Source organism: Trachurus japonicus, chromosome 6 (genome assembly GCF_045865225.1).
Source record: "Trachurus japonicus isolate A0001 chromosome 6, Traja_1.0".
Taxonomy (NCBI): domain Eukaryota; kingdom Metazoa; phylum Chordata; class Actinopteri; order Carangiformes; family Carangidae; genus Trachurus; species Trachurus japonicus.
The window spans coordinates 20840404-20853554 of record NC_140912.1 but is presented as its reverse complement, the minus strand read 5'-3'; the positions used below and the strand labels follow the sequence as shown (position 1 = coordinate 20853554).

At 45.9% G+C, this 13151-nt stretch overlaps 1 protein-coding gene across 3 annotated transcripts in view; it reads right to left on the bottom strand.

Annotated features, from left to right (window-relative positions):
- dusp8a (dual specificity phosphatase 8a) overlaps nt 1-13151 on the bottom strand; it is a 45253-nt gene that overhangs the window by 16799 nt on the left and 15303 nt on the right. For all 3 annotated transcript variants that reach the window (XM_085779704.1, XM_085779705.1, XM_085779706.1), the window contains exon 3: nt 11911-12049. In XM_085779704.1, coding sequence (XP_085635830.1) covers nt 11911-12049 — 139 coding nt within the window. The remainder of the gene's footprint in view (nt 1-11910; nt 12050-13151) is intronic.

Sequence of the window (13151 nt, the reverse complement as noted above, 5' to 3'; positions counted from 1 at the left end):
AAAACAAAACAAAACAAAAAAATAAAATAAAATACAAATTATTTTTCTTAAAAATCAAAGAAAGGGAAAATACACACAAGGATTTTCTTCACTTTACTCAGTAAAGGCCCTTTCACACCGGAGACGTATTTTTCGCGCGAATAATTCGCGCATTAATATTTTTTTTCGAACCCCGGTTTTCATCACGGGTCCTTTCACACCTACCGCGAATGTGTCGCGGCGAAAATGCGACATAATTTTTTTTCGTCGTGCGGTCGATTTTTCCGAGCTTTCGCCCGGCGAATAAACGCATCAACCAATCATGTGCCGTGAAAAGGAGGTACGTCACAGCCCCCACGTCAGAACACAGACAGCTGTTTCCCATAACAGACGGTGGCCGCACAGTCTCGGGCCGCCACAGTCTCTCACAGGAAAAATAAGTTGTTCACCGTCTTTGCTCTGATCTCTGCCAGTCAGCCTCCACCTGCCGTCTCTCTGGGCACGTACACACACACACAGACACACGCACATGCACACGCGCACACACACACACACACACACACACCCGGACATGCGGGCGCATGGACACGTGCTTGGCCGCTAATGTAAACAATAAATAACCTGTGTCTCGGAGGAGAGAGGAAGATGAGGAGAAGAGAGGAGGAGGAGGAGAGGAAGAGGAGGAGAAGAGAGGAGGAGGAGAGGAAGAGGAGGAGAAGAGAGGAGGAGGAGGAGAGGAAGAGGAGGAGAAGAGAGGAGGAGAAGGAGAGGAAGAGGAGGAGGAGGGGGGGGTAAGTGGAAAGAGGAGAGGAGGAGGAGAAATAGCAATAGTGTGTTCATATCAGATATTGATCAGTGATCAGACAGTGAGCTGCTGCTGTGTTGAGTAAAGTTGGTAACAAGACGACAGCAGCATAACGTAGCGAATACATGAGGGATAATTAACAGATTAAAGAAATGACGTGGAGGCGAAGAACCACCCGTCGCAAAGCGAAACTTTGGAATCTAATCGTCACATCTGTCGCATATTCGCGTCGCCGCCGGTGTGAATGGTTTTGATGCGAAATATTTGGCCGCGAATATTTCGCAATTTCGTGTCGTTTATTCGTTACGTCCGCGGTGTGAAAGGGCCTTAAATGTTGCAGAAGTGATATTTTCACACCTGGATACAGTTTAAAAATGTGTAAATGTGTTTGCATGCATATAAAGCATGCGCATTGACTGTGAGCATATAAAATGTTAATTTTAGCCCAGAGTGAGACACTTCACAGCTGTTTTCTGCGGTTGTACATATTTGAGTAAAGCATAATGTGTGTGTGTGTGTGTGTCTGTGCATCAAAGGATAAATACTGTATATGCAGGGACCATGCGTACTGGTGTGCAGGAGTAAAAAAGATGAATCAAGTGTGTATGTGTGTAAAAAAAAAAAGTGAGTGCACACTCTGATTTCCCCAGAGGTGAGTTTGTCTGCACAGGTTCGCTTGAGCAGAACGGATGGTTATTTCATTCTGAATGCTAATGGCCCGAGCTGGGATACACAGGGTTTCACTGCAGAACCTGAAGGCAACAGCAACGCACTGGAAACACGCCTCGTCTGTCTCACTGTCTCACTGTCTCCAGCACGTTGGACAGTCTGACACACACACACACGGGGGTATGGCAGCGTAATAACGGGGCGCTGCTCTGTCAGAGAGGAGCTGACAGGGGGATCGGCTTGTTTTTAATCAGCTTGTACCGCCGCGACATGCAGACTGACAGGCAGGTCTCAGATCAGTTCAGTGTTAATTAGCTCCTATCAGCACAGCAGGCAGGCTGACAGACACACTGTCCTCACAACAGTGCTGGAAGCCACGCCATCTGGTCCTCTGGTAGTTACACACACACACACACACACACACACACAGATACTGTTCAGTGTCTACCAGTGTCTCGTCTACCTGTCTCACAATTAGCTCAGACTGTCTTAGACGGCGTCTCTGTGTGTGGTGGAGGGTGTCGTCTGTGCCTGCGGCGGAGCGAAATGATCAGATTCCCCAATTTACTTTTACACACCAACTATTATCTCATCGGCACACGCAGCTTGAGTCATGACAATTTATGGCGTGTAATGTGTAAAAAGAAAAATCTGCGTTGGTTTTTCCAGTGTCCTCAGACGCATGTTAGTTATATCTGTGCTTACGGAGAGAATTATTTCCAACTTATTCCGTATAAAGCGGTGATATAATTTTTCTGCTATTTTTCCAGCAACAAAACAGTTATGGAAAATATTTTGGGATATAAAAAAGACAAACAATGCAAATTACTGAACTTTTACTCACTCAGCTGTGTCCTCTCACACACGGACATGCATAAGTACCTAAGGCGTTACACTCTGGGGACTGTATTTGGGCGTACAGGACATGGTGACAGCGGCTATCGCAACACCGGTGGTCAGGCTTGGCTTTCCTGCCATTACAGACCACAGAGACTGTATATATGTGTGTGTGTGTGTGAGCGTGAGTTTGTGCGTGTGAATGTGTCACATCCACAGCCCGACAGTGACATCACTCCAACAGCTAACGGAGGAACAATAGAGAAGGAATGACGTGACGCTGTGAGAGGAACTGGGCAAGCTGTTTCTATGTGCGCCCTGCCAACGCCTTCACTGTGAATTTAAATGGTTTTTCAAGCTGCCTGTAGGACTTCTGAGCATTTTTTGGTGTTTAAATACTGAAGCACCTAAAGATATAAATACACAGACACATGCTCAAGACCAGGGCCGTTGTATAGGGGAGAAAGGTGATGATAATTCCAGGGGCCCAGCGCCCAGTGGGGCCCACAAAAAACAACCAGTAGTCTTATCTTTGTATGACTGATTTATTTGGCATAAGACCCTGACTAATACTCATAGTAATGCTGCATTAGCGTCAAAACAAAGTAGGCTAAATAAAAAATGATAATACATACGCAGTCTAAGAAAAAAAACTGGAAAAGTCAGGGGGTATGGGGCCCATTTTAGTATTCTTTCAGGGGGCCCAGAATTCCTAGCAACGGCCCTGCTCAGGACATGCATTTGTGTACAAAATCCTCAAGACATCTCCCTCTCTTCTCACCCCAGGGAGCCTCGATGTCACTTCATCAGAAACAGGAAATAGTTACACAACAGAAGGGGAAGTGGCCTCTCTCTGTAGGCCGCGTTCATCTTATGCATGTGTGTGCATCGGGTTGTGTACAAGAGACTCTGTGTGTGTGTTTGTGTATATGTGTGTGAATAGGGGAGAATCTCAAGGGGGGGACCGGGAATGATCACAAACCGCTGCGCTTCTCAATCTGGGGGCCTTGGGCCTGCCTGAAACTCCAAAATTAGCTTGTTGCCGTGGCGATGGAAAAATCTCCTGCCTTTATCAGGAAGCGGCGGCACCCCCAGAGGTTTTCAGCCCAAAAGCCTGCGTGTGGTCAGCCCTGTATTTACGGTAATAAGACCTCTGTTACAAGTCTGTGTATACATACCAGGAAAAGTGTTAAACCGCCAAGGATTAAAAAGTCTGTGCTCCGCTACAGGCAGCTATAGTCCGCTCCTCTGCCAGAGAGCCTGGAAAAGAAAATCCCCCCTCTGTCTTTTTTTTTTTTTTTTTTTTGGAAAATAATTAGCAAACTGCACATTAAAATAGATTTTCTCATACTGTAACACACTTCAAATAACTGCCAAGAAATACAACACAACCTCATCCACGCGGAGGTGGTGCAGTTAAATCTGATTAAAACAGCCATAAAAAAACAACAAAAAAAAGAAGAAAAAAAAACATGGCAACCAATAGGTAAATAAGGAAGCAGCGCTACAGCATGCCAGAGATAAGGTGCATCAAAGAAGGCAGCGATAAACAGGAATCCACCATTGTTCCAGGGAATGACGGTATGACAGGAGTGGCAGTGGGCAGTCCGAGCATGAATGGAATCTGGTGGATGCAGGCCAGCTCCGAGTAGGATAAACTAGCATAATTGTTAGCTACTCCTTTTTCCCTTTTTCTTCTGCACTTGGAAATTTCCACTCCACATGTGTGTCAGAGTCATCAGGGATAAAAATGCTGGCACGGTAAACTGATGGCGCAGCAACCAAACTACCGTGCCCTTGGCCCAAATTCACGGTGAGGTTCGAGTTATGAGGTGCTGAGGGGGCGTCGCACACACAGAGAGAGAAAGAGAGAGAGAGAGAGAGAGAAAGACAAAAAAGCACGCTGCTCAGCTTCAGCTCCTGTTGACCTGATGTGTTGACACTGCCTAGGTAACAGTTTAAACAAACTATTTTTATTCCATGCCGGATGAATGCATGACAGGGGTGGGCTGGGATCATCAGAAGGCCTCTGGATAGATTTCAAATGCTGCAGGAGCCAGGAGGTATGCACTGTGAATGGACTGTATACACAAAGCTGCTTAAACAACTAGGGTTGAAGTATTCAGGCCACTGTGGTACAAACACAATCCTACAGGATCTTTATGACACTTAACATCTCGGAAGAAAAGGGATCAAAGGTTAGCGTGCGTATGTACAGTAGTAGGTCTGTCCTGACACAAACGTGTACCAAACTAATCTTTTCCATAAGTAGTTCACCTTTTAGTGTAATGTACTTAGACGCTTTACGAGCTTGATTGTGAAATTGTGATTTCCAAGTGTCGCATTACGACATTTTCAAGGGAACCATGATGCAATATAACTAGGAATATTGACTGAATTTATGATCTCTTAAGTAATGGTAAGACGTGGATGGGAATGGCACTCACTTTGCATAAGTACATATAAGCTCAAATATCATACGAGACGAGTGTGTCTCTCTGCTGACGCCTGGAGCTCTAATCTTCATCCTCACTACTTGGAATTTTTTCACATCTTCTCTCATATGGTAGAAAATGTCATCCTCCTCCTTTGCATGCTAAAGTATGTATGTAAGACTGTTTCACTTATTATGTGTGCGTACGCGTGCGTGTGCGTGTGCGGCCTCTCAGAGTTAGCAAGGGACTCCGAGTGATGGAGGAGAAAGGGAAGAGGAGCAGGAGGCAAGCAGAGCAGTGAGCTCACATCATGGTGGAAACATTTGGCAAAGGCTCACATAAACACACACACACATACACACACACACACACATAGACGCATAAACATCAGACTGTGCACGCAAGCCACACACACACACGCATGCTGGCCTGTTTTTGTTCTCCGGTTTTGAGGGAAAGAAGGGGAAAATGACATCAAGCTCATCATGTGAGGCCAATGAGACAGACGGGGGAGGGGGTGAGAACACTGGCAGAAACAGAACATTGTTACATAAAACTCAACTCGGTACAGGCCTCCTCTGGGCCCTGTTACCATATTATATGTGAGTCTGCCCATATGTGCATGTATCTGCTTGCTTGCTGGTGTGTGTGTGTGTGTGTGTGTGCAATTTAAGGGTTTGCACAATACCTCATCAAGGTGTGAGGCTAAAAAGGGAGCTCATTAAATACCTGCAGAGTGACTGTTTGCAGAAAAACAGAGCATTATGTCACCGAGCAGCTCCGAGGGCTTCTCAAAGTCTGCAGCGACTTCTTCTCAGAGCGAGGAGGAGGTGATGTCATGGATATTTTTGTAGGCCATTTTCTTTGACCTTTGTGCTCCCTCAGCGCTGGCTGGGGCTGGGGTGGGGCCAGTGTGTATGTGTGTGTGTGTGTATGTGTGTGTTTGTGTATCTACAAGCCAGGGTGAGAGCACCGAGGCCACTGGCGCCAGATGTGACGACCACAGGAGTCTGGGCCTAAAAATAGAGCTCTGTTCTCAGCACCGTGAAACAGAAGAGAGGGGAGAAGGAGAAGGAGGAGGACAGAGGGGGGAAAGAGAAGAAGAAACGGGGGTTGGGGGTAGAGGGGGGGGGTTGGTAAAGGAGTGATGGAAGGAGGGGATGGACAGGAAGGCGAGGTCATTGAGAATAATGTGTCAGATCTCCCCGGGGAAGGTGAGCTCACCTCCTAATGGCACCAGTGGCTCCTTCTCAATGAAATCATTGATCTGCCGGAGCTCCCCGCAGTGTAATGGAGAGAGGTCAGATGGAGGAGGAGGAGGCAGAGGAAGGAAAAGGGGGCACGAAGGTGAAGAAAGGCAGGTTAAAGGGTTAAGAGAAGCAGAAGAAAAAGATGGAGAAAAGAGGAAAGATGATGGATGGATGGATGGAGTGCAGGTGACTGAGCGTAGAGGCCTCTGGCTGCACAACTCTAATTAATGTGCAACCTCTCTGACCTGCGCCGTGGCCAATCACAACGCACCTGGAGGCAGAGAGCAGCAAGTAAATAAATATCACTCATGCATTGTTTACACAGCTCATGACAACCTCACACAGGTATCTGTCATTTTATTCATGTCGTTGTCGAAACCTATAAAGGACTTGAGGTGGCGCTGTCGGCAGCACCTCTGCATGGGGCGTCAAACTGATTTAGGAGACTAAGGAAAGTTTAGATAAGGAAACAAAACGATGATCTCATACACGTTCAGCAGCTTCCGATCACAAGAAAAACCAGTGTCAGTGTCTGTCGGAGCAATAAGTACTCACTCGCACACTTTACTGCTCTGCAGGTGTGCGTGCATGCGTGTGTGTGTGTGTGTGTGTCTGTCGTGCTGGCTCAGGGGATGTGGAGACTTCCTGCTGGGCTCCACAAGCAGGAGAAACCATAAAGCAGGACTTTCAGCTCAGAGGAGGCTGCACAGGTCAGCATGACGGCCTGTCTCAGTGAAAGAGCTCTTAGACCACACACACACACACACAACCACAGACTCACACACGAATAAAGGTAGCCAATTGAAAGCTTGCACACACACACACACACACACACACGCAAGGAGTATTACCTCATCTCCTCAATGGCTCTCTCCTCCTTCTGTTTTGTCTTTTTCCTTTTTCTCATACGTGCACTCTCAAACATTGCCTCATGCGCGTGCACGAAACCTCTTCATATGCACATATTCATGCAGACATGCGCACAGACACACAAGAACATGCATACACAAAAAAACACACACTGACACAAACAGACCTCCTTATGTAGCTCATTGGAATGTCTCTGTGAACGGCTGCATTGTGAGATTTGGCCTCCCACGATTACCTCACCTCTTCAGCTTCTCTCGGATGCACACGCACGCGCACACTCATACACACACTCACACACACATACAGGGGCCACCGCCCCGTTGTATAACAGCGCAGAAGAATGACACATAACTGAATTGACCTTTGTACCTCTGTCTGTGCAGTCACACCCTAACCTGATCTCATCAAAGCCCCGGGGGTACACAGCAGCTCCTGTGTGCATTTTGAGTGTATGTGTGTGTATGAGAGAGAGAGAGAGAGAAAAAAAGAGAGCGAGCAAAAAGAAAATGAGAGAGAGGCGGCACCTTTCATCTCCTAATACCTCTCATCTGTATGTCATCGTCATGTCTTATCCTGTGTGCTTTTGCATCGAGCCGTCTGGCTGACAGCGTGGGAGTCAGCAGACTAACTATGTCCCACTTACGTACCACATACAAATACAATAGTACGCAGCACATTGTGTTTTATTTATCATGGTATATTTTTCACAAGATATGATACAATAATCACACAGAGGACGAGTAGAAAACTGTTTCTGAGCTTTAATTCTTTGCACATGTGCACATCTGGAACAACAACGTCCGTCATCGACGCACTTTAAAGTTACATGAATTGACTGTATGCATAATGACATCTTTGAGTCTGGGTGGACTACATTATTTAAAACCTGAAATTAGTGTGTGTAATGCTGTGAGGAATGTGAAGCAGCTCAATCCTCACTCAGCCTGTTTAGGTGATACATGACGTAGAGGTCGGAGGTCACATCCAGATACCTATCTACTGAACAGGATTACAGGTTGTCATCAAGTCACCTGAGTGGGGAACACCTGGTTCTTTACTGTTGTTATAATCACTTTTATTATTAATTGATCTATAATTTTTTTTGTGATTAATTGATCAATTTTTATATAAATTATTCTGCATATTTTCCCAATGTTTTTTTTTCTTTTTACACTGACATAAAACAGAGACAAGCATAAATTACTTAAGTGATAAACCAATTATCCGAATCAATCTGTTAAGTACCTGTTTCCTCACTGATAATTAGAGATAATTGGATAGCGTATGTGAAGTCACTTGAGTTCAGATGTTCAGTACATGCTGCCCTCCATCTCAGCCCAGTGCGTCCAGCACGTGCCTTCATCCCTTGTCTCTATTTCATTTCCTTGTGTGTCCCTCTTTTCTCCTTTTGCTTTATCTCTTTGACCCAGTGGTGCGGCGATTTAGTAATCCTGCGAAAAACACTGGCAGATGGCACTGGGAAAGATTAGGAGCAGTCTTGCACATCTGCAAACTCTACACACACATATAAACACACACAGATTAGACTATATTACACACCTGCATGTCCCCACACCTTCATTTCCTCTTTATAATGTCTTTTCATTTTTTTTTTGATTGTTTTATTTCTAGATTCTACCTTCTAGCTGTCAGGTTTTACAGTGCTTTGACAAAATGTGTGTGCTATGAATAAAATGCGCTGTTATTTTTATCACCACCTCCCGTCCACTTGAAACCATCATCTAACTCTTTGTCTTTTCATCTGAAGTAGATATTCCACACTTTCTCATCTCTCTCTCTCCCTTTTTGATTCTTCTCTTTCTATTCTGTCACCTACAGCTTCCTTTGCTAAAAACTACAGCATGAGCTTTTGGATGCCAGTGTCAAAAAGCTTCAAGCAAACATCAAAGTCGACGTGACGCATGACGGAGCTGCGCAATTGGCTTCAGTTAACATACCACCTAGCTGCACACTAGCAGGCAGTGCTGTCTTTGGTTTGGCTGTGCACTGCAGCTCGGTGGGAAACATGCAAACTTTAGACCCACTGGGGAGGCAGCTGGCTCCGACCGAGTGATGTTCTCCTCCGCACACACGCACACTCTCACACACAACTACGCACTACAAAAAGTCAGAACTCTGAAAAAGGCAAGACGCATCAGCCTGAGCTCCAACTGGGTGAGATCATTGCTGTGGTAAAAAAAAAAGAAGAAAAAAAAGGCTGTCCTCAGAGAGACATGATTCTCACAAACACTTTTCACACAGTCGATGAAGAAATAACACAAACACACATGTGTACACAAGCACGAACGCATAACCCACGGGAACATGCATTTATGTTCATGTATTTATGTTCCGTCACATCCGGTGTGTGAACACATCCGTGTTTCAAACTAAACCCACATCAGCATTCGCTGCCTGGACGACTCGTCCCATTCACAAAAGCGATGGATCTATTGGTGGAAGGCTTGCTCGATGACATCATCTACATGTAGGAAGTGGTGTGCGCTCTGAGCCTGACTTATTGATTATTAGTGAATGGAAAGAAACCCGAGAGGAGTTGTTTTTGGATCAATGTGTTCCCAGTACACGCAATTAGGGTTGTGTAGCCTGTTATTTAAGCAGCCTATCTGCCAATCTCCTATCAATTAATTCTCCGACTTTATAGGATTCAAATTGTGCTTTAAAATATTGAAAACATAAACCCGTTTTTGAAATGTCTGTCCCTGCAAGATTGTGTCCTAATCTCTCTCTGGAAAGCCTCTGCATGAGTAACAGTTAAGGTAGAAAATCCTCTTCCCCCCAAGAAAGCAAGCTCAGTAATTATTCTTTTATTCACCCTGTCCATCCCATTTATGGATTCTTTTCTTTTCATCTCACTATCTGACTCTACCTCCTCACCCCTCCCGAGCACATTAGCGCTCACTTGATTTGCAGCAATGTTACGGTGAGTGCGTGTGCGGTCTGCATGCGTGAGGCTGAGAATAAGTCATCAGTCAGATATGAAGTCATCGCAGGAATTATTAGCATCATAAATCAGAGGCTCCGTAAAAGGGCCGGGGGGGGGGGAGAGGTGGAAAAGAGGGCGGTTGAGGGAGGAGAGGATGAAGGGAAGAGGGGGGGGTGTAATTTTAAAGTATGTTGTAACTTTAAGAATGTGAGATCTAAAGTAAAGCCAATTAAATCCAGAGACAGAAAAAGAGGGGGAAAAGGGCCTCGATTTAGGATAATTTTAATCATCTTCTTGCCCATAAAATGTCAGAAGATAGAGAAACATATGGCAGCCATGTTTCACATATGCTGATTGTCGTGCATCCCCATTATCTAAAGCCCAAAAATACAAACTTAGAAAGTTACGAAAGACGAGAAGAAAGTCCTCACATGTGTGAAACTGGGAGCAGAGAACATTTGCCATCCATGCCTGATGGATGACTTAAACAGTTAACTAAGTGTTGTGCATTCACTCATTATTTTCTAATTAGGAACACATCTTGTAAATCAAAAATAATTTAAGCAGCGACCGCTCAAAAAGGCTCAATAAATCCCTACCAACCATTACCCCTTCTCGTAACTCACACCATCTCTCTCATGGAAACTCTGCAGAGTCACACATGCAGATCCTGCAGCGCTCATCCGCACGATGTTGTAAAGCATGAATGCATGCTTGCATGTACACGCAACACCCTCCATCCATCCATCCGCCCACCCACACACACGCACGCAGACGCACATAAACATCGAGCATGCACAAAAACGCTTCTAGCTCCACTGACCCCAATAATACAGCCACCCAAACAACAGCCAACGCCATTGGCTGAGTCCTTCTGGGGAATATTCTCTGCCACTGTTGTCGTGGAAACAGCAGAAAAGCCGGGGCAGAAATGGAAGAAAAAAAAAAGGAAAAAGATTCGTTTTTCTTTTTTTTTTTTCTCTCCTGGAGAAATGTGGCAGGAGTGAGCTGAGGAGACTGATAAAGAGGAGGAGGAGGTAATCGCTGACAAGGGGTCTTTCATTAAGAAGGGTATGATGTCTGATCAAAAAGGCTGGGGAGGAAAATCCTAGCTTTCAGTGTGTGCACTGCGTATGTGTGTGAGCAATACTGAACATGACTGTGTGTGTGTGTGTGTGTGTGTGTGTGTGTGTGTGTACCATACAGTATGTTCGGGTGTGCCCGGCCTAAGCATGTGCTCAGTACATCTCTGTGACTGCGACTAATTGTAGAGCCTGGGCGCTTTGAGGCAATCCTCAGCATCTATGAATGACTCAGGAAAAAAAACGCTAATCTCCCAGCGGAGGAGGGGGGGGGGTGGTGGGGTGGTGGGGGGGATGAGAGGAAAAGAAGAAGAAGAATGGGGATGTGGGGATGCAGAAAGGAGAGCAGAGATTTGCCCTAGCAGCATGCCCCCGCTGTCTTATTTCCAATCCTGACTGAGGCAGATTACGTTCCCCTTTCTTTGCTGACACATTTGGGGTGGATTCGTACGCCTCCGCTGGTGGATGTGTGTGTAATGTCATCCCTTAAAAAAGCTGCAGCCGCTGCAATTGAGACGTTATTAACTCAACGAGGCTATTAACAGTCTTGCTGGGGCTCAATTATAAGTCTTAGTGTGCTTAGTGGACACTATGACAGGATAATAACTGTGGTAAATAAGGCCAGAGGATTGAAGTTAAGCTTCAGCTGTATTTCAGGGATGTTGGAGAAGAGGAAGAGTGTAGGGAAGCTTAAGCATCAAAGAGTCACGAGAGAGGCTTTGTATCCAGGCTCTCCTCATACCTCCACATATACCTGCGAACCTGTGAAAGTCTGAATACTGCCAGAAAAGAAAAGAGGAACAGCAAGTACAACATGACTGAGGGGGGGGGATAAACACTTTTTTGTTGTGCCCATGAGTGACACCTGCTGACTGAACTGTGCCATGACAAGCCAACAGAAAATGACAGGGAAAGGTAACACACACAAAAAGAAAAGAACAAAAAAAAATCTGAAGAAGATGTTGCTCTTGTCCATCCTCACACTCACAAACAAAACCATCATCATCACATCCACGACCCACTCGCACTCACATACCGGTGAGCAGGGAGACTTTGTGGAAGGTGCCCTCCAGTTTTCCCATGAGAATGTGCACAAAGCCGTCTTTGGACAGATGCCCCGCCTCCTTGGAGCTCTGGTCATAAACCACCACTTCCTGCTTCCTGCCCAGCTCCACCTGCACAAAATGATAAACAACAAAGAAGAGAGTAAAGTTCATCATTCGGTATAGCACTGAAAGTCAATCATTTGGCAACAACAAGGAAGGGCAGAGACGGTTAATACGACTGCCATCGATTTTCTCGTTTTGCAGTGTAGTGTAATTAAGTGTAATATCCCCTTCAGAGAGGCTTTGCCCTGAGGATCATCTTCTCTTGGCAGAGTGAGGTCATCATGCAACAGTAATTCTGACAATAAATGCACGTGAGGCGCTGCACAGATCAAACCTGCTGCCGCCGCTGCCCTGATACACACCAGGAAGCAGAAACACGGAAAAAGAAAATGAACTCACAAACATACTGCTGGGAGTTGTGGCAATAAACACTGGCTGTGTCAATGCCAACGATGACAACAGTAAGCAGGAGGAACTGGAGGTGACTCTAGAGTAAGTTATGAAGATGGGATGAATAATGCATGAGGGCTGAGTGTTGCGCCGTGCAACTAAGACTGTAATATTTGCTGTGCAGGGTCTGGTGAGGGGGTTATTTTATGGTAATGGGAGGTAAAGCTGCCTATGACACTATGAAGGGTGTGGGCATCCATCAATGCATCAGAGTGATGCTGTTTGTGTCATTTTGTCAGGAAGAAGATATGAGCATGCGCCAGTGTGGAGAAGAGTGTGTGTGTGAGAGTGCGAGCATGTGCTGGTGGTGCACGCACACACACACACACATACACGCACACACACCAACCCGGCTGTGTGTTGTTCCCCATGTTGTCAGGCAGGCTTTGGTCACATGACCATCAGGCAGCGCCTACTGCAGCTATGAATCACTGCATCATTGAACCGCCACTGGACAGGAGAGGAGAGAGGGAGGGGAGGAGGATGGAGGACGCAGGAGAGAGAGAGAGGGGGGGGTGGGGTGGTGGGGTAAGATGCGAGAGGGTTATGGAGATAAAAAGGAGGAAGAGAAGAGTGAGGGTAAGGTGATGGTGGAGGGAGAATAGGAGATGGAGGGAGACGAAGATGAGACAGGACAGCCCGCTTCATTTCTTTTGTTTACCTCAACGTACTGTACAGAACACCCTCCTCGCCATGGAGCAGCCATTAGCTTCAAGGC